General features: G+C 41.5%; 2 protein-coding genes and 1 long non-coding RNA gene across 5 annotated transcripts in view; 2 read left to right on the forward strand and 1 right to left on the reverse strand.

The window, feature by feature from the left end:
• Window positions 1–211: 211 nt before the first annotated feature.
• Window positions 212–10086, reverse strand: LOC118377074 (ER membrane protein complex subunit 10-like). Of its 2 annotated transcripts, XM_052491445.1 has the most exons (8): window positions 9927–10086; window positions 7117–7183; window positions 6881–6993; window positions 6673–6783; window positions 6385–6569; window positions 6135–6225; window positions 1142–1242; window positions 451–499 (listed from the first exon to the last, which is right to left on the reverse strand). In XM_052491445.1, the coding sequence occupies exons 1-7, from the start codon at window positions 10020–10022 to the stop codon at window positions 1153–1155; spliced, it is 753 nt and encodes a 250-aa protein (XP_052347405.1). In that variant the 5' UTR covers window positions 10023–10086; the 3' UTR covers window positions 451–499; window positions 1142–1152. The 2 variants fall into 2 exon arrangements, with proteins under 2 accessions (XP_035619802.2, XP_052347405.1); XM_035763909.2 differs by lacking the exon at window positions 1142–1242 and having other exon boundaries at window positions 212–499.
• Window positions 3849–6128, forward strand: LOC127914527 (uncharacterized). The gene is made up of 3 exons (XR_008088807.1): window positions 3849–4305; window positions 4340–4504; window positions 4617–6128. It is a non-coding gene; the product is annotated as an uncharacterized LOC127914527 (long non-coding RNA).
• Window positions 10087–15637: 5551 nt separating the features above from the next.
• Window positions 15638–27995, forward strand: part of LOC118375362 (myosin-binding protein C, fast-type-like) — a 52986-nt gene continuing 40628 nt past the window's right edge. For both annotated transcript variants that reach the window (XM_052491446.1, XM_052491447.1), the window contains exon 1: window positions 15638–15674. In XM_052491446.1, coding sequence (XP_052347406.1) covers window positions 15653–15674 — 22 coding nt within the window. In that variant the 5' untranslated portion in view covers window positions 15638–15652. The remainder of the gene's footprint in view (window positions 15675–27995) is intronic.

Genomic DNA, 27995 nt, shown 5'->3' on the forward strand with positions numbered 1-27995 from the left:
TCCCTTTGTCATCCTCCATTGAATTGCGTTAATGTTGAACGAATCTTCAATAAGGCATCGTTCTGGATGGGCAGAGAAAGAGGACATCTAGTGGAGTAGAGAAGACTGAAAACAACTCCCATTTCCCTCTTTACTCAGCGTCCACCCCACTCTTGAATATGTATCCAGCAGCATCATACTGGCTATCAATACCATAGTCAGACAGACACAGTTATCAGGTAGTAATAAATATTTTATTTTTCCCATCAGTTCAATATTAAAAATGAAGTTCATGACATACGTTCAAGGTTAGCTCATCTGTCCATATTAGTTTATGTGTAACAGTGTGTTGAATGGTGTGCATTTCTCTACATAATTATTTACAAGTAGAAGAAACTGCTCCACATAAATCATGTTGGCATGGCGATCATCGGCCTCCTCCATTAGCTGCTCCACCCCCGGACTGATCCTGAGCTCCTGACATCATCAGGAAGAGAACGAGGGGAACAATGTACATCCACTGGAGAGAGGGAGGCAGAAGTTCATGTTATTATCAAATGATACAAGATGTTAATCTAACTCAGGGTAAGACTACAAGCTGTGATTAGTGATGCTTCTCCTGCACAACAGTCCCACAGTTTCATCCCGTTCAATGTCCACCTCACTCAGCAAACGAGAAAAGGACAGTGGCTGAGAGAGTGAGGTGAACAGTGAAGTGAGACAACTCAGGGTCAATGCCAATGACAAGTGTGTAATAGAAGGAGGCACAAAATGACTGTGGTGACTTTGGCTACTTAAACTGTGATAATCTAATCCACTTTAGCAATGAAGGTGTGTATGTTGTCCAATCCTATTCTACCAGAGTGCTTCATCTTATTACTAATCAATGGGACACACCTGGATTAATTAAAGGTCTGCAGTGACAAAAAAAACCTGATCATTAGCACTGGATCATTAGCATTGACCTTGAATGACAAGGACAGGAAGGGAGGGACAAACAGGAAAAATGATTAGTGAAAAATGTTAGCGTTAATCAAATCAGTGAACAGTATAACACATATATACATAAGCTTGCAAGAAGCAGAAGAGACACGGAGCGCGGCACAGACATAGGCTGACAGCCCAGAGTGAGTTGCTGAATGAGCCAAAGTGAGAACAGTACTTGAGTGGGAATCAGCTCTGCTGCTCTTCGGCTCCCCCTGCTGAGGGTTGTGCCGAACTGCTGGCCATGAGGAAGATTGCACCTCCCAGAATCAAATACCACTGGAACACAGCACAGCATAGCACTAAGTCAACAAATGGCACAGCACAGCACTGAGTCAACAAATGACACAGTCACAATCAGCAACACAGACTCAGACAACAGCACTGATTAAATCAAACACAGCAATGGAAGCACAGCACATAAAACAGCACAGCACAGCACAGAGCCCTATACTATGTACGCAGTTTGAGCAGTTAGTGACGTAACGTTGGTCAACCGAGTCAAACTCGGTATAACTGATACCACGGAAGTGGCTCACCTTTTAGCCAGGTACATTTCTATGGCAACAAATCCTTCAGAACTACCCTGCTCTCATTCAAGGTTAACTCAGGGCTAACTCAATTTATCTTGAATGAAGTGTCTGAGCTGCGAGTCGAGGACCAACGCAATCAGATTCCCTCCCTCTTGCAAAGATTGCGTCACCATCCCCTTCATTTGAGGAAGACGACTTTGTGTGTTAAAATACGTAGAGTTAACGGCAGGCGGACAACCAATATCAACCGTTGTAGTACGGATAAAGCCTGAGCTGGAATGTGAAGCTAACTGAATCTGGCTAGCTAGAAAACCCTGAGTAGCTTCAAATCGTAGCATACCCCTCAGGACAGGACATATCCGGATTGGCTAGGGTTAGACAAAACAAAGACACCTAACAACATGCCGATATACACTGACTATACCAAACTTAAGAACACCTTCCTAATATTCAGTTGCACCCCCCTCTTTGCCCTCAGAACAGCCTCAATTCATCGGGACATGGACTCCACAAGTAGGGTTGTTACAGTGACCGCATTACTGCCACACCGGCGATCACGAGTCATGATTACAATCTTACAGGCTTCTCCAAGCTCTGATGATGCTGCTGCTGATCATTAGTAGCCTACAAAACTTGCTATCTGCCTGGTACTCAGCTCTCTATTGTCCCTCTAATCACTTTGACATCAATGCAAATGTAATTGAAAATCAAAACACTAAATGAGAGCCCATGCATGTGATGGCCTCTATTAAAAAGAGGAGGATCCCATCAGCTTTCTATGGGCTAGGCCTACTATATTTATTTCTCAACTTTCATAATATTAAGCACATTGCTTCTCTTTACAAAGGGAGTATAGCCGACCTGGCTGGCAAAAAATGAACCACGTGAAAATTGTCCTCTATTCGCTATTTAAGTGCATAGATGGCATGTATTTTCTCCCCCTGCCCGTTCCGACAGGTGAATGATAATGGTACATTCTAAATCAAAACTAATTTCATACATATATTATTTAGTATCTGAAAAGACTAGATTAAATCAAGAATAGTCTGATGGGTGATAATATTAGTCTATCACTTGTGAATGATGTGTTATCACTTGTGAATGATGTGTTATCACTTGTGAATGATGCCCAGCTTGTGTGCAGTAAGGTAAGAAACAGCGCATGCCTTTTTTTGGCGACTTTTTCAAATCATAGTCGCACACCTGGCCTATCTATTTAGTTGTGATACAAACCATGTCAAAAGTGGCCAAATAACTTCTTAAAATGAGGCATATTAAAATCAGCTTTACAACAGGTTCAGAGCCTAACTGGCATACATACGCAGCATGTGAGTCAAGTTTCGGGGAAGACCATTTACTAATGGACATCCGCACTTTTAGCCTACTGCCAGGTGCGCATTGCTGCGGTTATAATGTGAAGAAATGCCTAATAGTTTAGCAACATTTTAAACTAAACGTTCTGATCTGTTGTGTCAGCTTCATTGCTTAAAATATGATTTTTGATGCTGGTGGTGGTATTCATTTGGGATCTATCCAATCCCATAACTGTCCCAGACTATTTTTGGAATATTTATTTTTCACACAGAATAGTTGAATTAAAAAGTAAATGTAAATGTGGACAGTTCTTTCAATATCTTCAATATGCGCCTCGGAATTGAATAAGGACGCGCGCAGTGGCGTCCCTTGGAAGTGTCTGTCTTCACTTGTAGCCTGTGAGAAAGACATGATCACGTGACGGAGAGCCATTTGAGTGAGAGGTGCTTTATATTCAGCCCAAGGGCATAACGGCCACTGGTGGCAATGGCATGGATTTTTTTTATGAGCAATACGGCCACACAAAGGGTATGCCGCCAGGAAATTCAAGGCTTATCAAGTGCTTGTCAAATTGTGAATGAGAGCCGGATGTGTACAACCTGCGCAAGAAACAAAGCAGAGCTCATGCCTTTCATGCAACTTTTTTCAAATCATCATTAGTCGCATCATGCAGCCATAGAATGTATTACAAAACATATTACCCAACATTTGTATCACAACTAAAGTTACATAAATCTCCAAATTAAGCATATAGTAGCCGCATGTGCGCCCTCCCTCAAATCAAAATATAATTTCTATTTTATTCAACCATGTTCAATTCTATTCTTCATATTATAAAATAATATAAAATAATGCCACGGAATTCTAAGCAAATCTTGTCTGCTAAATGAACTAGTGCAGCCCACAGCCGTATGGCATAGCCAGATCAGGGCCTAACACAGAGTATGCTACCCTGTTCTGAAATAGACCACACTTTCCTCATATCATGTTTCTTTAGACCTGTCTAAAATAAATAATGGATTTATTGTGATGGTGTAGGCTATATTACATGAATTTATTGTGATGGTGTAGGCTACATTACATGGATTTATTGTGAAGGTGTAGGCTATATTACATGGATTTATTGTGATGGTGTAGGCTACATTACATGGATTTATTGTGATGGTGTAGGCTACATTACATGGATTTATTGTGATGGTGTAGGCTACATTACATGGATTTATTGTGATGGTGTAGGCTATATTACATGGATTTATTGTGAAGGTGTAGGCTACATTACATGGATTTATTGTGAAGGTGTAGGCTACATTACATGGATTTATTGTGATGGTGTAGGCTACATTACATGGATTTATTGTGATGGTGTAGGCTATATTACATGGATTTATTGTGAAGGTGTAGGCACATTTTACATGGATTTATTGTGAAGGTGTAGGCTATATTACATGGATTTATTGTGAAGGTGTAGGCTATATTACATGGATTTATTGTGAAGGTGTTTGGCTATATTACATGGATTTATTGTGAAGGTGTAGGCTATATTACATGGATTTATTGTGAAGGTGTAGGCTACATTACATGGATTTATTGTGAAGGTGTAGGCTACATTACATGGATTTATTGTGATGGTGTAGGCTACATTAAATGGATTTATTGTGATGGTGTAGGCTATATTACATGGATTTATTGTGAAGGTATATTACATGGATTTAGGCTATATTACATGGATTTATTGTGATGGTGTAGGCTACATTACATGGATTTATTGTGATGGTGTAGGCTACATTAAATGGATTTATTGTGAAGGTGTAGGCTATATTACATGGATTTATTGTGATGGTGTAGGCTCCATTACATGGATTTATTGTGATGGTGTAGGCTACATTACATGGATTTATTGTGAAGGTGTAGGCTATATTACATGGATTTATTGTGATGGTGTAGGCTACATTACATGGATTTATTGTGATGGTGTAGGCTATATTACATGGATTTATTGTGAAGGTGTAGGCTATATTACATGGATTTATTGTGAAGGTGTAGGCTATATTACATGGATTTATTGTGAAGGTGTAGGCTATATTACATGGATTTATTGTGAAGGTGTAGGCTATATTACATGGATTTATTGTGAAGGTGTAGGCTATATTAGATGGATTTATTGTGATGGTGTAGGCTATATTACATGGATTTATTGTGAAGGTGTAGGCTATATTACATGGATTTATTGTGAAGGTGTAGGCTATATTACATGGATTTATTGTGAAGGTGTAGGCTATATTACATGGATTTATTGTGAAGGTGTAGGCTATATTACATGGATTTATTGTGAAGGTGTAGGCTATATTACATGGATTTATTGTAAAGGTGTAGGCTATATTACATGGATTTATTGTGAAGGTGTAGGCTATATTACATGGATTTATTGTGATGGTGTAGACTATATTACATGGATTTATTAGACTTTTTAAAAATGTAGATGTTCCAAAGATCTCCATCAGTGGAGTTTCGCCGTTTCACTGTACCGGCCGTGTGGACTTAGACTTGCATGGCTTAATCTTTGAGACAAGCATATGCTACTGGCAGGATCAACCAGGTAGCCACTCACAACATAGAGGTTGTACCTAGGCACACTAAGCAAAGAACAACCAGGGACCGGTCCTATCCCGTAGGCTATGCGTGGAAGACAGGAGATGCTAAATGTGTTTATGTTAATTAACGGTAAATTACTGAGACCGGCAGTTATTTGCTTGACAATCACCAGCGTATGCAATGTCATTACCGCCACAGCCCCATCTACAAGGTGTCGAAAGTGTTGATGTCCTTTGGGTGGTGGACCATTCTTGATACACACGGGAAAGTGTTGAGAGCGGACAAATCCAGCAGTGTTGCATTTCTTGACACAAACCGGTGCGCCTGGCACCTACATACCATGTTCAAAAGGCACTTAAATCTTTTGTCTTGCCCATATACCCTCTGAACGGCACACATACACAATCCATGTCTCAATTGTCTCGAGGCTTAAAAATCCTTCTTTAACCTGTCTCCTCCCCTTCATCTACACTGATTGAAGTGGATTTAACAAGTGACAATAAGGGATCAAAGCTTTCACCTGGATTTCGCCTGGTCAATCTGTCATGGAAAGAGCAGGTGTTCCTAATGTTTCGTACACTTAGTGTATATATATATATAATGGAACAGAGCAGCTCAAGACTGAACAGCAGAGCAGAGTTTAAAAGACTTGAAGAGCCCAGGGATAGACCCAATAGACGGTCATAATGACACAGTGCAAGACACAAACCACAGATGTCTATGCACACTTACATATTTGGCAAAGAAGGATTTCTGCTCCTGTGGCTTGCCTCTCTTTTCATGTTCTATGTCCATGCGCTCAATAAACAGAGCAGTCTCCGGCCTGGGGGAGAGGATGATGAAGAATATTGTTAGACAGAGAAAGAGAAAGGTTGAAGTCGACCCAAAAGAGTTAGAAAATCAAATCAAATGAAGATTTGATAGAGCCAGAACCATATTTCTGTGACCAGAACATCAATATCAATAAGGACTGATGACTCACTGGGGTGCATTGGTAGGCGGTATGATGGTCAGCGTAGTATTAAAGGCCTCCAGATCAACTTCGTCCTCCACCTCTGTCCCCCGACACGCGCCTGGAATGGTCACTATGGAAACGCCGATGAGGTAGCCAGAGACATCAGTGTGGAGGGTGATGACATCGCTGAGGTGGGACTCAACTAAAGAGCACTGAGGGAGACAGAGAAGAAACAGATATGTTTACAAAAGAAAATGCCAATGAGGTGTGTTGTCTTTTTTATTTCAGCCTGCTATGAGGGTGAGACACACATACCGCTCTGACGAACGCCGTCAGGTAGCCATCCATCTGGCGCTCTGTCTGCCTGTCTGTCAAAGACACTCTGGGCACTCGGATTTTGTACAGACCATCCACAGCAGCCACTTCCTGTGTCAGAGGGACAGGAGGGATACAGATTCAGAACAAAATCCTGACTGCTGACAGTAAACTCCAAACCACATCTGCCTCTACCTTCCTCTCCCACCTTCAGAGTGTTCCTGTCCTCCTCTGATAGCTGGCTCTGGGAGAGGGACACACTCGTCTCCCTCCCACCTCTTAACTGCAGAGCTCCACGCATACGGAACCGAGACACATCATCTGAAAGAAAGAAATGGTATAACAACACATGATGAGCACCAAAATCGTGAGCTCAATATCTCCTTCATTCGGTAAATGGAACCTTGAAGAATAACGTATCACAGTTAGACAATACATACTCACCAACTTCAAAGGAATGCTCAAGAGGGACAGAGAATCCACTGAAGTCTGTGTCCAGCCCATCACCAGTCTGCAGAGAAGGAAATAGATGCAGTTTTACTAGAAAGAATAGATTCCGACTCTTGCTTACAGGTACACTGTGGTGAAACAAGCTTCCTGTTTAGATTAAGACACCGCGGAGCTGGAGCGAGATATGGCTTGGAAAACATACCTCAATCCACAGAATTGTGTTGTACTACAAATTGTCCAATTATCCCAAATGTTAGACCACCACAGAACATCAGTGTGTATAGCACCGTCTGTTTTGCTGAAGCGGCAACATAATTACAGCCATTTCTAACTGAAAAGTTCTGTTACCGAAATTCCTCATTTGTTTAGGAAAAACTATCCCTATTCCCTCAACCTGTGCTCTCTTTATGTGACACATGTATGCTTCACATGCACTTCACCAATAGGGCCTGACCTATAGCATATCATAATCACATCAATAAATTGGTTAGAACAAACTCTGTACACAACACGTGACAGCAAAATGAATGCAGAGGACGTGACAAATAATCTTGAAGCAGGGGAACGTTTACTGGTTGCGCAGGAGGTAAAGGGGAAGCCAGATGTGTGGAATAAATTTAGCTAGTTGTGGAAAATACTGGAGATCAAGAAAAAGATGGTATGGAGCAAGCGCTGTGTGCATATTAGTCCTGTGTGTGCCAAACAGGTGCTATTAGACTACAATATACTTTTCCTGACCGTTTCGAACAATGTAAACAATAAATAAATTAGACTCTGTTGTAATGTATTTTTGTAAAGCCTTTATTACAGCAAAGACTAAAATCATTTGTAAATGCAATTTCCGAATTGAAACGGTTTAGGCCTATTTATTGTTTACACTAATTATTAACTAAATCATTGCTTGTTATTTTATTTTAAAACTAAGATGCTCAATTCCATTGCTGTGTGATGACATGAACGGATAAATGATTGAGTGATGCAGTAGCCTATATAAGTATTGAAATATAGGCCTAAGTAAGTTATGGTATTAAGACTAGACTTTGGCCTACAACTTTATGGTGGTTATACAAGGTTGCTTTACTATGCCTACTAATGACATGATTTATTATTATAAGGATGATCACAAAAATAGTAATAATAACAATAAGAAGGAGATCAAGGATTTTTTTTCTTTATTATTATCATAAATATATTTTTTCGGTCAATCTGGAACAGTGCAAACACTAAATAAATTATAAATAATACCAGAGAGGATGGTCTAATTTCAAAAAAGTGTAAAGCCTTTATTACAGCATAGCAAAGATTAAAAACAGCAGAATTTGAAATTGTTGGTGCTCACAGAATCAGTAGGCTGTCAAACACTCAAATAGGCAACAGAAGCAGGATCTGTCTTACATTTAACAGGCTATTGATTATAGACCTAATTAATTTGGTGTTTCCTCTCTCCTCATTTTTCTTAGACAATTAAGGCAAGGGCTGTTTTCTGCTGCCTCAGCCGCATTGTTCTCAACACCAATATGATGGTTTACTTTGCATGGTCTAGGAAAAGATGCCAATTCAACAGGCACTGATGTGTTTCAGAACCGCAGACTGCGACCACTATCCAACGTGGGAGAAATCGCATTTGTTATAAAATAAGCATTATTTGTGTTGCACCATTGTTCTTCCATAATATAACGTTACATTTTTAGTAGCACATGTCTTACTTAGACTGATGAACTGTGCCATTTCAACGGCCTCCACAATGGATCAGTTCACTCAGACAGGTGCGAATCAGACAGGTGTCTTGTATACCATGATTTTTTTTTTTTTACTAAAGAAATCTCATTCGACCAACAACCTATCAACCAAACAATCGACCAATTGACTTAATGGGGTCAGCCCTATATTCAACACGACCTGTCATTCCATAATGGCTGCTGTGGCTACTGCTAGCTACCATTAGGACTAAAAACGGAAGTTTTCCCCAAAAAACTAGCAGTCCTTCATTCTTCTCAGTGTAACAGTTAGGATAATGGGATTTTTTTTAAGTGGAGCGCATTTTCTCACCCCCCGTGGTGTATTAACCTAAACAAGAATCGAAACTATCCGACCCCAACGCAGATGTAAAAAAAGCGTAGGATCGGAATCTATTCTGGCTAGTAGTTTTACTTACTGCATTGGCAGTTCCTAGGGCAGAACTAATTTGATTGGCTTTTGAAAGTTAGGGTAGAACATTTTTCAACAGAAGTGCTGCAGCAAGAAGGAGCAAAAAGTGCAGTTAGCTGGCTAGGGCCCCAATGGATGCTGTAATAGAGATACATACCCTGGGAACACTTTACAATGAGCAATTCAGATGTAAGATGACATTTCCACAAATTGGTCCTGCCATTCAAACATAGTGGTATTGATCCGAATTCTTCTTGGCTTGATTTACAATGCGTATGTGTTGAACACATCCGCGCAATATTACAAATGACTACCATAGCGTGACAAATTGAGCACCACCAACCAAGGCTGTCAAAGCCACCTACCTAGATAACGTTAGCTAGCTAACTAACTACGGCTAGCTAAACAACATAATATCAATCTAGCTAGCGTTACTATAACGCTAATTTCGCTGCCAACGTTACGTGTTTGATACACGTTGGTGAAAACATTATCTGCACAGTAAGTAACGCTGTATTGCATTCATGCGTTGTCTTCATTAACTCATTTGGCTAGTTAGCTAAGGTCGGACGGTTAGCAAGAGCTAACAGCAAGTACCCTAGTTATCTAAATTAATGGAATTAGATATTGGCAAATAAAAAGTGGTTTTGACATACCTTTCTGCCAGTGTTGCAACACGCAAAATCAGCACACAATATAAGTATTGTGGGAATAATTGACAGTAACAAACACAACCGTGGAACTGAAGCCATTTTGTCGGACCGTGCGTCAAAGTAAGCATGAAACTACAATGTTACGCGATGACGTAATACACTGGAGAACGAGCACCAACCTATAGTAAACTGCAGGTGGCGATAGAGTAGCGTTGATAGCAAACTTCATGCAGGACGGTTGAAATATCTAAAACAAGAGATTGAAAAACGATAGTTGGCGGAGTGGCGTGGAGGGGGGTTGGGCAGGGGGTGGAGCATTGGAAGTTAAGACCAGGTTTAGCCGTTGTTCTCTTTCTTATGTCTGGCCTTCACAAGAGAAGGTCACAGTTGTTTTATAGGTTGTTCTTCATTTATTTGGCGTGGGCTACGGACAAACAGTAGCCTGCGTGAAGTTATGTTAATGAACCGTAAACTTGTAAACTCAAACCTCTGTCTGGACAATTGTTCCTCTATGATCTAGTCAGGTCATTAAAAAAAACATTACAGTTCCTCAATGTAGGAAGCAAGCATTTTTGTAAACGTGTGGTTAGCATGTAATTGAATATATTTTTAATTTTGTTTAAAAAAGTCGAATAAGATAGTACTTTATTAATCTCCCAAAGGGGACATTTGATAAAACAATAAAACACAACAAAGGACGCACAAACGCTAAAAGCAGAACATCAAACGAATATAAAAACGAAGTGTTCGTGTGACTTATTGAAGAACACGTGATTAGTCTTGTTCAAAACACAATGCGTTGAGCTCCCGCTCCTTTCTCCCGTTCTTTGCGTTTTAATTTCACCGTCTTAATATATTACCCTTCTTTTACTAAACAATGTATAGGCCTAGAGTTAAAAGTGAGACTAATTATGTATATTATGGACTTCAAATATATTATAATATATTATTTACTGTGACATAGAGAGTGAGGGCGAGCATAATTATAGTAAATGGGCTACACAGATGCACTCACATTGTCACACATTCAATCCTGTTTCACTTGAAACCTGTATATTTTACCTTCCTTCCCAGGATTCCTGTTTCTGTCTGAATGTGTGAGCGTTGCTTATGGGACATGGCAACTCGCCTGCCATGTGATTCTCTCAAATTCTTGCTTTGAATCCATTCCCTCTCGCTGGGGCTGCCCATCACTCTCTGTCACCACTCTCAGACAATGGTACTGTCTCCCTGTACACCCCTCCATACTATTCTTAGGACAGTGAGCACCATGTACACAGCATGTCCCTTCATGTGAAACTGTAGAATGACCTTCAAAAACAATAATCTGGATAGATCACGAAACTTGAGCGAAATAAGATTTTCATGTAATTTAATCCACAGAGTGAAGACTGTTGACATATATTTGACATTTTTATCTTAAAGCGTAATTGAGAAATAATTAATTGAATATGGAACATTTTTGACATTTTGGCCTTGCCCAGGCCTCCTTTAAGACTCCACAATGTTTAATCTGTAGCTGCTACAAAGCAACAATTGCTGTCAATAATCCTTCCAAAAACCCTTTGATGGATTACATTTAGTGGAAATCTCTGAAATCACCTTCTTTTGTTATAGTTTGTGAGGAATCATCCATTAATATCTTATGAGCCCCTACTGAGAAGTTAAGAACCTTGGAAGATCAGAGTGGGCGTACCAGTTGGTGTTCTTAACATGTATCTCAAATTAGAATTTTAGTGTTAAAAGAATCAAGTGTCAACCTCTACTATGGATAACTCAGTCCTCTCGGGACAGATCTATAGTAGCAGTTCAGGTCCATTACATGAAATCCAAATTGTTGTAATTTGTAATTCAACAAAATAGGAAAAATGCCACGGGGGTGAATACTTTTGCAAGGCACTGTACGTTGTTATTCTGGCACCACCCGGCCAGGTCTCTGACCTCCTCCCTTTAGGCTGTCTCGTCTTGTCGGTGATCAGGCCTACCACTGTTGTGTTGTCTGCAAACTTGATGATGGTGTTTGAGTCGTGCCTGGCCACACAGTCGTGGGTGAACAGGGAGTACAGGAGGGGACTGAGCACACAGCCCTGAGGAACTCCAGTGTTCAGGATCAGCGTGGCGTACCCTCATCAGCGTGGGGGCGGCCCGTCAGGAAGTCCAGGATCCAGTTGCAGAGGGAGGTGTTTAGTCCTAGGATCCTTAGCTTAGTGATGAGCTTTGAGGGCACTATGGTGTTGAACGCTCAGCTGTAGTCCTGGTGGGAAAGGGCAGTGTGGAGTGGAATAGAGATTGCATCATCTGTGGATCTGTTTGGGCAGTATGCAAATTGGTGTGGGTCTAGGGTTTCTGAGATAATGGTGATAATATGAGCCATTGCCAGCCTTTCAAAGCACTTCATGGCTACGGACGTGAGTGCTACGGGTCTGTAGTCATTTAGGCAGGTTACCTTAGTGTTCTTGGGCATAGGGACTATGATGGTCTGCATGAAACATGTTGGTATTACAGACTCAATCAGGAACATGTTGAAAATGTCAGTGAAGAGACATGCCAGTTGGTTAGCAAATGCCCGGAGCACACGTCCTGGTAATCCGTCTGGCTCCACGGCCTTGTGAATGTTGACCTGTTTAAAAGTCTTACTCACGTCGGCTACGGAGAGCGTGATCATACAGTCTTCTGGAACAGCTGATGCTGTCATGCATGCCTCAGTGTTGCTTGCCTTGAAGCGAGCATAGAAGTGATTTAGCTCATCTGGTAGGCTCGTGTCACTGGGCAGCTCGTGTCTGGGCTTCCCTTTGTAGTCTGTAATAGTTTGCAGGCCCTGCCATATAAGACGAGCATCGGAGCCAGTGTAGTACGATTCGATCTTAGTCCTGTATTGGCGCTTTGCCTGTTTGATGGTTTGTCGGAGGGCATAGCAGGATTTCTTATAAGCTTTCCTGGTTAGAGTCCCGCACCTTGAAAGTGGCGGCTCTACCCTTTAGCTCAGTGCGAATGTTGCCTGTAATCAATGGCTTCTGGTTGGGGTATGTGCGTACAGTCACTGTGGGGACGACTTCCTCGATCCACTTATTGATAAAGGCAGTGACTGATGTGGTGTACTCCTCAATGCCATCAAAAGAATCCCGGAACATATTCCAGTCTGTTCTAGCAAAACAGTCCTATAGTTTAGCATCTGCTTCATCTGACCGCTTTTTTATTGACCAAGTCACTGGGGCTTCCTGCTTTAATTTTAGCTTATAAGCAGGATTCAGGAGGATATAATTGTGGTCAGATTTGCCAAATGGAGGGCAAGGGAGAGCTTTGTATGTGTCTCTGTGTGTGAAGTACAGATGATCTAGAATTTTCTTCCCTCTGGTAGTGCATTTAACATGCTGATAGAAATTAAGTTTCCCTGCATTAAAGTCCCCTGCCACTAGGAGCGCCCCCTCTGGGTGTGCGGTTTCCTGTTTTCTTAATTCCTTATAGAGCTGACTGAGTGCGGTCTTAGTGCCAGCATCCGTCTGTGGTGGTAAATAAACAGCCACAAAAAATATAGATGAAAACTCAGCTTATCATGAGATACTCTAATTCAGGCGAGCAAAATCTGGAGACTTCTTTATATTTTGGGCACCAGCCGCCCCCTCTCGTCTTACTGTGTGTACTGTTCTATCTAGCCGGTGCAGTGTATATCCCGCTAGCTGAATATCCATGTCGTCATTCAACCATGATTCGGTGAAACATAAGATGTTACAGTTTTTGATGTTCTGTTGATAGGATATTCGTGATCGTACCTCATCTAATTTATTGTCCAATGATTGCAAGTAATACTGACGGTAAAAGGCAGATTTCCCACTCTCCGTTGATGGATCCTTACGAGGCACCCTGCTCTGTGTCCTCTGTACCTACGTCTCTTTCTCTTGCCAATGACAGAGATTTTGGCTTTGTCGGGTGTCTGAAGTATATCCTGTGTGTTCTGCTTTTTGAAGAAAAAATCTTAGTCTAATCCGATGTGAGTGATCGCTGTCCTGATATCCAGAAGCTCTTTTTTTGCCGTAAGATATGGTGGCAGAAACATTATTTTCAAAATAAGTTACAAAATATTCCAAGGGCATTCTTGATTTGTACTATTTTACTATTTTGTAGAATAATAGTGAAGACATCAAAACTATGAAATAATACATATGGAATCATGTAGTAACCCAAAAAGTGCTAAACGAATCAAAATATATTTTACCTTTGAGATTCTTCAAAGTAGCCACTCATTTGCCTTGATGACAGCTTTGCACACTCTTGGCATTCTCTCAACCAGCTTCATGAGGTAGTCACCTGGAATGCATTTCAATTAACAAGTGTACGACAGACCATCATTACTTTAAGACATGAAGGTCAGTCAATCCAGAGCATTTCAAGAACTTTGAAAGTTTCTTCAAGTGCATTTGCAAAAACCATCAAGCGCTATGATGAAACTGGCTCTTATGAGGACCGCCACAGGAAAGGAAGAGCCAGAGTTACCTCTGCTGCAGAAGATACGTTTATTAGAGTTAACTGCACCTCAGATTGCAACCCAAATAAATGCTTCACAGAGTTCAAGTAACAGACATACCTCAACATCAACTGTTCAAAGGAGACTGTGTGAATCGGACCAAGAAACACGAGCAAAGGACATTAGACCGGTGGAAATCTGTCCTTTGGTCTGATGAGTCCAAATTTTAGATTTTTGGTTCCAACCGCCGTGTCTTTGTGAGACGCAGAGTAGCACCGTGAAGCATGGAGGAGAATGTGTGATGGTGTGGGGGAGCTTTGCTGGTGACACCGACAGTGATTTATTTAGAATTCAAGGCACACTTAACCAGCATGGCTACCACAGCATTCTATCTGGTTTGCGCTTAGTGGGCCTACCATTTCTTTTTCAACAGGACAATGACCCAAAACACCCCTGCAGGCTGTGTAAGGGCTATTTGAACAAGAAGGAGAGTGATGGAGTGCTGCATCAGATGACCTGGCCTCCACAATCACCCCACCTCAACCCAATTGAGATGGTTTGGGATGAGTTGGACTGCCGAGTGAAGGAAAAGCAGCCAACAAGTGCTCAGCATATGTGGGAACTCCTTCAAGACTGTTGGAAAAGCATCCCTCTTGAAGCTGGTTGAGAGAATGCCAAGACTGTGCAAAGCTGTCATCAATGCAAAGGGTGGCTACTTTGAAGGATCTAAAATATATTCCGATTTGATGAAAACAAAATTGGTTACAACAGGATTCCATATGTGTTATTTTATAGTTTTGATGTCTTCACTAAACAGTCGGGGCTCCACTGATTTTGTTGGATAAACCTGGGTCAATGGAAACTTGCCTAAGGTGTCTTGTGTTAGACAGTCAAAAGTGATATAGAGAACAGTCAGACAATCAACCTGTCAATCAATGCTAGTCGGAGTGTCAATCAATTAGGTAATGGGCTGGCTCCCGTCCTACTGTGTTAACCAATTAACAGTTTCCAGCCGGGTCGTCCTCTTCATTACTGCATCCAACCCCCATTCACCTCTATGCTGTCTTCCTTTCCTTCTCACCCTCTACCCCTTCCTTCTTTCCTCAGAGCTCCTGGATCCCCTCTAGGTGTCATCTGACAGCCTTTTCCTGGGGAGGGGGACTGAAGTGGAGAGGGAGGAGGGAATAAAAAGGAAAAGCAGACAGACTAACAGACAAGGAGGGAGGGAGACACAGTCAGAGGAAGAGATAGACACACTATCGCAGCTATGCCCGAAGCCAAGAAGCCAGGTAAGCAGGTCATACACATCATAAGCTTCAGTACTGCTGTATAGCTAGTGTCCTCTTTGGACTGGATACGTTGTTGTTTTTGCACTTTATACCCCCATAGCGTTCACAGTAGTAATATATGAAGTTTATTGTCATATCTGTTGGGAAATGTTACGATAAGCATGACAAAGTGATGAAATCCTCTGAATTAACATAGGTTGCATTCATTATGAAGGTAGAGTGAGGTAAAGAGAAAGTGAGAATCTGCATGTTTTTGTGATGGTGGAGAGTCCAGACAGTGGCATGGTAGAGGCCTATCTCGTCTCAATAGTTAGTTTGGAGCTTGTATTATTATATGCATTATGATAAGGGTTAAGGTTAGGTCTATGGTTAGAGTGGATAGTTAGTTAAAATGTTGTTGATAGATAATTGATCTACTGAACATCTACAAACCATCTATTTGACACTATCAAAAATAGCACATGTCTGTTAAAATGAGGTTATAGATTATAAAAGGTTCATGTTATTATTTGCACAGATCTGTGCTCTTTTACACCACAAAGTCTTCCCATGTCTGTAATAGACCCACACTGTTGATATGGGGGAAAAGTGGTTCAAGTGTGAGGACTTATACTTAGTTGGCCTATATTCAGACAGCATTAACACCAGCAATACGTAGGTCTTTTATGCATGGAATTAGTTGTTGTGAAGACCTAGACATTGCAGCTCCGGCATCTGTTGACAAAACATTGCCATAAGTGTCAGTGAAATGTATTGCCCGTATGTAGTAATGTTTGTCTATCTGAGGGGATCTAAAATATGTCATGGTCTCTTTTCAACAGTGACCTTAAGGCACTGTAAATCACATGGCAACATGACATTTGAGAAACTCAAACAGGGAGGGAGGGAGGGAAGGAGAAGAATCATTCCTAGAAAGAAAGGTGCTGTCTAGAACCTAAAAGGGTTCTTCGGCTTTCCCCATAGGAGAACCCTTTTGGGTTCCATCTATAACCCTTTCTACAGGGGGTTCTACATGGAACCCGAAAGGGTTCTCTTATGGGGAAAGCTGAAAAACCCTTTTGAAACTCTTTTTTCTAAGAGTGTAGTGTGGAAGAACAGAGTAGAGCAGTAGCATAGTAAAGCATACCGATAAGATGAGGGGAGAAAGATGAACGAGATGATGTGTCGGAGGAGGTTATGCCATGTCAGGTGTGACCTCTTCACATCACTTCTCTGCACCTCAGAGGCTCAATCTATCTGATTCTGATTGCCTGTCTACTTCACTTACACCTCTACTGAACTCTTTCATTGGGCTAACCGATTAATGTGGCCTGTTTGGATCCTTACCATAGACTATTAACTATATACAGTAAATGCATTCAAAGGACATACACTATCTTGTACTGTATTTACTATATGTTTCATAACTTTTTTAATGTACTCTGTCATCTTACCTTACACACCCTTCGTTTCACCACTGTTATTCCTGTTTATACTGCCTGCCTGGCTCAGAGTAATTACACACCAATTCCTTTATGTCTCAGCCATGTGTTGCCAATCTAGCATCATGACATCATGCAGATCGTGTTCCTGTCACCACATTAATTCCATCCTTTAGACTGCTCTCCCTTACTTTTCCACTAACCCCAAATCCTTGCCCCCCTCTGAACTTCAACTCAGCCCCAGAGCCTTCCCCTCCCTCATGGTGACTGTCTGGTACTCAAGAAGCCACTGGGACATGGAGAAAGCACGCTTGCCAATAAACAGCATTAAGAATAGTTCTGCAGCCTGTGTGCTTAGCCGGAGGAAGGGGATTGAGCATACCAGAGAGGGAATACCTAAGCTTGGTTAACCAAGTGTTGTGGAAAATATGAATATCTTATCAGAGATATGAATGATTAGCCATGAATGTCTTGTGTTTTGGACATACAGTATATGATTGTGAGACACATCATGGTATCAATTACACTCAGGCAATATGAGGGGTGATAACAGGTGAAGAGTTGTTTGTTGGTGCTGCTTCCCTTCATCAGGGGAGCGAAAATAACACAATTAATTATTCACTGTAATGCAGTGAAAGATCAGCATCTTTACACCCCCCTCCCTGGGGGTCTGGAGCAGTGGACCGGTGCAGGGAAATGTCCCTAATAGAGTGTTATGATATCCCACCAACGTGTTTTGCGGTGGGGCCATTTGATTAGTGAAAGTTTAGGGTTTCATGACCCCTTCAAGTGGAGGCTCTTCAGAGGAGGAAGGGGAGGACCATCCTACTCTGTGAATTTAAATAAATAAAAAATAGTGAAACATTTCAAAGTAATATTTTTTTAGATAAAACTGTACTAAATATATTCACGTCACCAAATAACTAATTTAATCACTATGTGAAGGTCTACAGTAGCCTTAACAGCACTCTGCACCATGGTGTAGCCAGAGGATAGCTATTTTCCATCCTCCTCTGGATACATTGACTTCAATACAAAACTTAGGAGGCTCATGGATCTCACCCCCTCCCATAGACTTATACAGTAATTATGACAACTTCCGGAGGACGTTCTCCCACCTATCAGAGCTCTTGCAACATGAACTGATATGTTGTCCATCCAATTAATGGATCAGAGAATTAATCTAGAACTGAAAGTATAACCTACAGCTAGCTAGCACTGCAATGCATAACATGTGGTGAGTAATTGACTCAAAGGGAAAGACAATAGTTGAACAGTTTTGAACAAATTAATTTCTTAAAACATTAAGGAACAGTGGAAACACATTGTCTGGAATAATGAATCACACTTCACCATCTGGCAGTCGAATGGACAAATCTGGGTTTGGTGGATGTCAGGAGAACGCTACCTGCCCGTATGCATAGTGCCAACTATAAAGTTTGTTGGAGGAGAAATAATGGTCTGGAGCTGTTTTCCATTGTTCGGGCTAGGTCCCTTCGTGAAGGGAAATCTTAATGCTACAGCATACAATGACATTCTAGATGATTATGTGCTTCCAACTTTGTGGCAACAGTTTGGGGAGGGCCTTTTCCTGTTTCAGCATGACCTAATCGCCCAACATCAGTGCCCAACCTCACTAATGCTCTTGTGGCTGAATGGAAGCAAGTCCCTGCAACAATGTTCCAACATCTAGGGGAAAGCCTTTCCAGAAGAGTGGAGTCTGTTATAGCAGCAAAGGGGGGACGAACTCCATATTAATGCCGATGATTTTGGAATAAGATGTTCGATGAGCAGGTGTCCACATACTTTTGGTAATGTCGTGTATGTTGACGTTACCTAATATGGTGACAACGATGCAGGCTGTGTGTAGCACTTATGGTATGAAGGTTTGGCTTGGAGAGTTTTTTTCGCCTGATCCAGACAGCTGTTGTGTTGTGCACTAAAGTCCTCAAGTGAAGGGAAAATGTGAGCGGAGGAGAGCGCGTAGATGTGATGATGCTGTTTGTATGGTTGCTATGAAAGTGAACTGTGTGATCAGGGGTGTATTCATTCCACCAATTCTGTTGCAAAATGTTTCTTAAACAGAAGCAAACGTTTTTTTTTTTAAATTTTTATTTATTTTATTATTATTTATTTTTTTGTGTGCGTATGTATGTATATATGTATATATGTGTGTGTGTGGGTATGTATGTATGTATATACAGTGGCTTGCGAAAGTATTCGGCCCTCTTGAACTTTGCGACCTTTTGCCACATTTCAGGCTTTAAACATAAAGATATAAAACTGTATTTTTTTGTGAAGAATCAACAACAAGTGGGACACAATCATGAAGTGGAACGACATTTATTGGATATTTCAAACTTTTTTAACAAATCAAAAACTGAAAAATTGGGCGTGCAAAATTATTCAGCCCCTTTACTTTCAGTGCAGCAAACTCTCTCCAGAAGTTCAGTGAGGATCTCTGAATGATCCAATGTTGACCTAAATGACTAATGATGATAAATACAATCCACCTGTGTGTAATCAAGTCTCCGTATAAATGCAGCTGCACTGTGATAGTCTCAGAGGTCTGTTAAAAGCGCAGAGAGCATCATGAAGAACAAGGAACACACCAGGCAGGTCCGAGATACTGTTGTGAAGAAGTTTAAAGCCGGATTTGGATAGAAAAATATTTCCCAAGCTTTAAACATCCCAAGGAGCACTGTGCAAGCGATAATATTGAAATGGAAGGAGTATCAGACCACTGCAAATCTACCAAGACCTGGCCGTCCCTCTAAACATTCAGCTCATACAAGGAGAAGACTGATCAGAGATGCAGCCAAGAGGCCCATGATCACTCTGGATGAACTGCAGAGATCTACAGCTGAGGTGGGACACTCTGTCCATAGGACAACAATCAGTCGTATATTGCACAAATCTGGCCTTTATGGAAGAGTGGCAAGAAGAAAGCCATTTCTTAAAGATATCCATAAAAAGTGTTGTTTAAAGTTTGCCACAAGCCACCTGGGAGACACACCAAACATGTGGAAGAAGGTGCTCTGGTCAGATGAAACCAAAATTTAACTTTTTGGCAACAATGCAAAACGTTATGTTTGGCGTAAAAGCAACACAGCTCATCACCCTGACCACACCATCCCCACTGTCAAACATGGTGGTGGCAGCATCATGGTTTGGGCCTGCTTTTCTTCAGCAGGGACAGGGAAGATGGTTCAAATTGATGGGAAGATGGATGGAGCCAAATACAGGACCATTCTGGAAGAAAACCTGATGGAGTCTGCAAAAGACCTGAGACTGGGACGGAGATTTGTCTTCCAACAAGACAATGATCCAAAACATAAAGCAAAATCTACAATGGAATGGTTCAAAAATAAACATATCCAGGTGTTATAATGGCCAAGTGAAAGTCCAGACCTGAATCCAATCGAGAATCTGTGGAAAGAACTGAAAACTGCTGTTCACAAATGCTCTCCATCCAACCTCACTGAGCTCGAGCTGTTTTGCAAGGAAGAATGGGAAAAAAATTCAGTCTCTCGATGTGCAAAACTGATAGAGACATACCCCATGCGACTTACAGCTGTAATCGTAGCAAAAGGTGGCGCTACAAAGTATTAATTTAAGGGGGCTGAATAATTTTGCACGCCCAATTTTTCAGTTTTTGATTTGTTAAAAAAGTTTGAAATATCCAATAAATGTCGTTCCACTTCATGATTGTGTCCCACTTGTTGTTGATTCTTCACAAAGAAATACAGTTTTATATCTTTGTTTGAAGCCTGAAATGTGGCAAAAGGTCGCAAAGTTCAAGGGGGCCGAATACTTTCGCAAGGCACTGTATATATGCACCAAGGAAAATAAATAAATAAAATAAAAACACTTATTATTTTTCTTAAATCTTTCATTTTAATTGTATTTTTTTTCAAATGTATTATTATTATATTTTTTTGACTTTTTTATTTTCTTTTTTTAAGCCTGTCACATCTGTGAATGTGGAATGTGTTTTGTTGGTTGATTGAAAAACAAGAAAACTTAATAAAACTTGAAATTGAAATAAACAACAAAAAAACAGACGCAAACGGAACTAAATGGGATGGACATACCTGTATTTGTCCAATAACTTGTTTTAGTTGCAAAACATACTGTTTGGACTGATTACACTCTAGATCAGCTAGGTGCAGGCAAGAGTGTGCAATGGGGTATTGAATGTGTCCCTGTCTGTCACGTTGATTACACCAATTTGTCTCTTGACCTGTTAAACTTTGTAGGCTAGGATGTAGCAACCTCTTGATAGGTATAGGACAAATTCAAGTATCATGCTGTAGTCTAAACCTATCGCTGTTACACGGAGCTTGGTGAAAGGAATATGAATGACAGTCATTCAATATACTGTAATAGAATTAAGGCCCTTAAAAAAATGAACCGTCCTCCCTAATCTTAAATGGCACTGACTGCCACTGACCCCCTCTACCCACACCCATTTCCACCCCTTCTTCTGGACTGGGCCCTGCTGCCTGGACAGAGTGGCAGGGAAAGACTGGCTTCTCCTGAGCCTCCTCTTCCACACCCTGCCCTCATGAAACCGAGGCAGTGAGTATAGCATTACCTCATACCAGGGCCGTCACCATACCCCCCCCCAGGTATGCAGCTCTGGCTTGATGGATTACAGACAGATGCAGAGTCAACAGAGAGCCAGAGGAGTTCACAATCAGAGTGTGAACCGTTAAGCCCCAATATGTCATTAACTAAGACTTTATAAACACTGTGGCCGATAGGAACACTGGCAGTAGTATTTGGTAATGTCCTCTAATGTAAAATGTTGTTTCTGCGCTTTGAGCCAGACCTATTTTAAGCACCCTCTGGTAAGGCATGGAGAGAGATGCGGAGGGAATGGTAATGAATGGAGATGAATGGAAAAGATAGAGGACAGTTTGGGATGATATTTATGGGGTCTCGTTTATTCCATTCTGCAGATTCTACTTCCCTAAAGAGGTGTCATTTTCCTCTGTGCCAAAGTGTTTTTTGTTGAAAGCTTTCTATTTACAAGATACTCGGTCATATACAAAATATAAAATACATATACAAAATACAAAATACTCGGTCATATTTACGACAATACCAAATAGTATTTGGTATTGTCCTCTCTCTCCGTTTACTTCTCTACCACTCCTATTACCATGTCTCATCCTCTCTCCTCCACTGTTCCACTATAGACCTTCACCCCAGACTCGTGCCTGCAGATGGGGGAGGGGTAGCGGAGAGAGACATCACTTGAGGAATGCATACAGGCTATAATTCTTATCATCATTACTGTCTGATAAAATACAGTGTGATATACTACCCTCCCAGGTTCTCTCCCCTCCCTTCCTATGTTCCCTTACAGGCTTACCTCAGTATTGTAGTACCCTAGTAAATGTCCTCCCACCTCTTCCTGTTGCCATGTTGGAAAACATGGTGAAACAGGTTAAACAGGTGAAGTTATAGTTGCCAGCCCAGTGACTTCTACAGCCCACACATGCTGTGTTAAAAGACAACTGCAGCGATTCCACAGCACAACTACTGCACAGTGGAAACAAATACACCTGGCTGGGACCCACCACAACCTCCGCCAAGTTACAACCACAAATAAATACTACATTAGAGTGGTATTAATGCTATTCATAGCAAGACCTGATGCCAGCAATATAGGCCTGCATATTTGTTATGTTATTCATTCAACTTACATTACTCTCCCTCCACCATGCCACCTTCCCTAGCCCCCTACTACTCCTTAGAATATGCTCCCCCCTTCTGCCTTTGTCCAGAAAACACTATGACATATACCTCTATAACTCATATCATCGGAACTGTCAAATATAACCGCCAAATGATGGAGCGATATAGAGAGCAGAGGCTTAAGTGTACTCCCATGCTGCCAAAAGCATCACTCTCTTCATCCTCATCATAAAACGATGAAACTCCATCAGTCACACTCTGCCCCCAGCATAGATGCCCGCCAAATGCCAATAATACCATTGATACTCCACCACACGCTCAGCGGTATAAATAGACCCTTTGAATATAAATCTCCCCTCGGAGTCCTAATGTGAATATGCCCGCTTGGTGCTACAGTTATATATATATTTATGAAATGTGAAAATGCCTGCATTATACGCAGGTTGACGTTGATTTTCATGAATCTTGCCCCGTATGCAGAACTGAGCTTTTTCCAGTAGATGGGCCAGCTGCAAAGTCAAAATCGTCTGTACCGTAAAAAAATTATGAAAATAAAAAATGATCTTTTCGGTCTTCATTTAAGGTTAGGGTTAGGCATTAGGGTTAGCAGTGTGGTTAAGGTTAGGGTTAGGCATTAGGGTTAGCAGTGTGGTTAAGGTTAGGGTTAGGCATTAGGGTTAGCTGTGTGGTTCGGGTCAGGTTTTGATGACTTTGTGACTGTGCCAGCTAGTGACCACACTTCAGAACTGCATCCAGGGTAAGATTCATGGCAATAAATTCCAGCCTGCGTATTATACCATGGTGACTTTTATAGATAAACAAGCACATGCTGATGTCTAGATAAACATGTTTATTTGTATCACATACTGTATGTACTGTAGGTTATGCACTTAGAAATATAATTACTAATTGAATTACAATACTAGATACAACTACGAACACTGAACATTTGGACTTTATTAGCCCACACAGGAGGTTAGGTTTAGGTTTATAATATAATAATATAATATATGCCATTTAGCTGACGCTTTTATCCAAAGCGATTACAGTCATGTGTGCATACATTCTACGTATGGGTGGTCCCGAATCGAACCCACTATCCTGCCGTTACAAGCGCCATGCTCTAGAGCCACAGAAGGACCATGGTCCTCATATTGAAGTTTATAGAGACCCCAGCTGATGTATAGAACAATCTTAAAATGATCTACTTTGGTTTAGAAACAAGCATCATGAAACCTCTTAACACAATAAATTAATTTGATTTGGTGAAAATTGCCTGTTTGGACCTAACTTGCTCACTTCTTTTTCCATGTGGTTTCTTCCATGAAATGATGGAAGAAACCCCTTTGGCTCAACTTAACCCACTCTCCCATACTGATATGCAGGATTTTTTGGGGTGTGCAGCATCACATGTGAGTAATGAGACGTGTACAGTGCATTCGGAAAGTATTCAGACCCTTTGACTTTTTCCACATTTTGTTACGTTACAGCTTTATTCTAAAATGTATTAAATTAATTGTTTTCCTAATCAATCGACACACAATAGCCCATAATGACAAAGCAAAAACTGTTTTTTAGAAATGTTGGCAAATGTATTACAAATAAAAAACAGATACCTTATTTACGTAAGTATTCAGACCCTTTTCTATGAGACTCGAAACTGAGCTCAGGCGCATCCTGTTTCTATTGATCATCCTTGAGATGTTTCTTCAACTTGATTGGAGTCCACCTGTGGTCAATTCAATTGATTGGACATGATTTTGAAAAGCCTGTCTATATAAGGTCCCACAATTGACAGTGCATGTCAGAGCAAAAACCAAGCTATGAGATCGAATGAATTGTCCGTAGAGCTCCGAGACAGGATTGTGTCGAGGCAAAGATCTGGGAAAGGGTACCAAAACATTTTTGCAGCATTGAAGTTCCCCAAGAACACAGTGTCCTCCATCATTCTTAAATGGAAGTAGTTTGGAACCACCAAGACTCTTCCTAGAGCTGGCCGCCCGGCCAAACTGAGCAATCAAGGGGGAAGGACCTTTGTCTGGGAGGTGACCAAGAACCCGATGGTCACTCTGACAGAGCTCCAGAGTTCCTCCGTGGAGATAGGAGAACCTTCCAGAAGGACACTAATCAGGCCTTTATGGTAGAGTGGCCAGGCGGAAGCCACTCCTCAGTAAAAGGCACGACAGCCTGCTTGGAGTTTGCCAAAAGGCACCTAAAGGACAGTCAAACCATGAGATACAAGATTGTCTGGTCTGATAAAACCAAGACTGAACTCTTTGGCCTGAATGCCAAGCTTCAGGTCTGGAGGAAACCTGGCACCTTCACTAAAGTGAAGCATGGCGGTGGCAGCATCATGCTGTGGAGATGTTTTTCAGCGGCAGGTACTAGGAGACTAGTCTGGATTGAGGGAAAGATGAATGGAGCAAAGTACAGAGAGATCCTTGATTAAAACCTGCTCCAGAGCACACAGGACCTCAGACTGGGGCAAAGGTTTACCTTCCAACAGGACAACGACCCTAACCACACAGCCAAGACAACGCAGGAGTGGCTTTGGGACAAGTCTCTGAATGTCCTTGAGTGGCCCAGCCATAGCCCGGACTTGAACCTGATCGAACATCTCTGGAGAGACCTGACAATAGCTGTGTAGCGATGCTCCCCATCCAACCTGACAGAACTTGAGAGGATCTGCAGAGAAGAATGGGAGAAACTCCCCAAATACAGGTGTGCCAAGCTTATAGCATCATACCCAAGAAGACTTGAGGCTGTAACCGCTGCCAAAGGTGCTTCAACAAAATACTGAGTAAAGGGTCCGAATACTTGATATACCTGATTTTGCTTTGTCATTATGGGTTATTGTGTATACATTGATTGGAGAAAATAACAATTGAAAACGTTTTAGAATAAGGCTGTAACCTAAACATCTTTGGAAAAAGGGAAGGGGTCTGAATACTTTCTGAATGCACTGTATGTCAGACGAATGTCACACGTCTATAGGTTGTAGATATCTCTGTGGTGTTGTGAGGGTCACCAAGCGGCATTAACACAACATGTTGCCTTTAACTCACGGTTCTAGACGTGTTAAAGTGTCATGCCTGCTCCCTCTCCCCCTCCCTGGTGCTCGAAGGCACCAGGCTCCCCAGCATCACACACACCTGCCTTCACCTGTCATGCGCATCAGCAATTATTGGACTCACCTGGACTCAATCACCTGTGTCATTACCTCCCTTCTATATGTCTGTCCCAAGCTCTGTTCCCTGGTTCAGGATTAATGTTTGTATGTCATTGTGTGCCCCTCCCCCCGTGTGCTGACGCTGTTCCCGTCTTGTTCCATGTCTGTTCCTCATTAAATGTTCAACTCCCCGTACCTGCTTCTCTACTCCAGCATCGGCCCCTACATTAAAGAGCCTATAGGCAGGTATTTCAGAAGCTCTCTAACATTGGCTTAGGAAAAAGAATCCTCACCAAGCATACTGTAGATGCATTACCGCAAGGCTAAAATATATAACTCTAATGGTAGTATAAAACAAACATATGTTCTTTTCAAGATATCACAGATTCAACTCTTTAAGACAACTCTTGCTAATGTATATATACATTGTGACCTGGGTCAGTGATGAAATTAGCGAACACTTCAAAGATTAAGCATTTGAAAGTGATGTATAAAATGAGGCCACATGTGGCAGTAGACTGTCTATGGCATACTACTACTGTATCTGAGGGAGGAGAAGCACACAGAGAGAAGGAAGAGGGGGAAATGTCAAGAGAGATTAAGAACATTCCACAGAGGTTACCCTTGAAAAAGAGAGAGAGAGCGAGAGAGAGGGGGAAGTAGAGGGGGAGAGAGCTGAGATATATATATATATATATAGAAAATAAATACTCAGGCTACCTGGCACGAATGTTGAAAGATTCTGTATATTTTGAGAAAGAATATGATACCCCCCCTTATTGAATGGTAAAGAACTTGCATTGTGATTTGTCCCTGATTTTAACCTGTAAACCTCAAATGATGATGATAATATGATGGATTTTTCCCAAAAAGATGAAGCACCACTTTTCAGAGCAGTGAGGCTGAGGCATGAATACATACCGAACAAAAATATTAACGCAACAGGCAACAATTTCAAAGATGTTACTGAGTTAAAGTTCATATAAGGTAATCATCAGTCAGTTGAAATACATTAATTTCTGCCCTAACCTATGGATTTCACATGACTGGGAAAACAGATATGCATCTGTTGGTCACAGCTACCTTAAAAAAAGGTAGGGGCGTAAGATCAGAAAACCAGTATCTGGTGTGACCACCATTTGCCTCATGCAGCGTGACACATCTCCTTCGCATAGAGTTAATCAGGCTGTTGATTGTGGCATGTGGAATGTTGTCCCACTCCTCTTCAATGGCTGTGTGTAGTTGCTGGATATTGGCAGGAACTGGAACACGCTGTCGTACACGTCGATCCAGAGCATCCCAAACGTGCTCAATGGGTGACATGTCTGGTGAGTATGCAGGCCATGGAAGGACTGGGACATTTTCAGCTTTCAGGAAGTGTGTACAGATCCTTGCGACATAATGACACGACAATGGGCCTCAGGATCTCGTCATGGTATCTATGTGCATTCAAATTGCCGTCGATAAAACGCAATTGTGTTCATTGTCCATAGCTTATGCCTGCCCATACCATAACCCCACCACCACCATGGGGCACTTTGTTCACAATATTGACATCAGCAAACTGCTCGCCCACACGACGCCATACACGTCTGTGGTTGTGAGGCTGGTTGGACCTACTGCCAAATTCTCTACAATGACGTTGGATGAGGCTTATGGTAGAGAAATTAAAATTCAATTCTCTAGCAACGGCTCTGGTGGACATTCCTGCAGTCAGCAAGCCAATTGCATGCTCCCTCAAAGCGAGATCTGTGGCATTGTGTTGTGTGACAACACTGCACATTTTAGAGGGGCTTTTTATTGTCCCCAGCACAAGGTGCCCCTGTGTAATGATCATGCCATTTAATCAGCTTCTTGATATGCCACACCTGTCAGGGAGATGGACCATCTTGGCTGATTTGTGCACAAAATTGGAGATATATAATATTTTTGTGCATATGGAACACATTTCTGGGATCTTTTATTCCAACTTGTGAAACATGGGACCAACACTTTATATGTTGCATTTATATTTTTGTTCAGTAT

This window comes from Oncorhynchus keta, chromosome 32 (assembly GCF_023373465.1).
Source record: "Oncorhynchus keta strain PuntledgeMale-10-30-2019 chromosome 32, Oket_V2, whole genome shotgun sequence".
Lineage (NCBI taxonomy): Eukaryota > Metazoa > Chordata > Actinopteri > Salmoniformes > Salmonidae > Oncorhynchus > Oncorhynchus keta.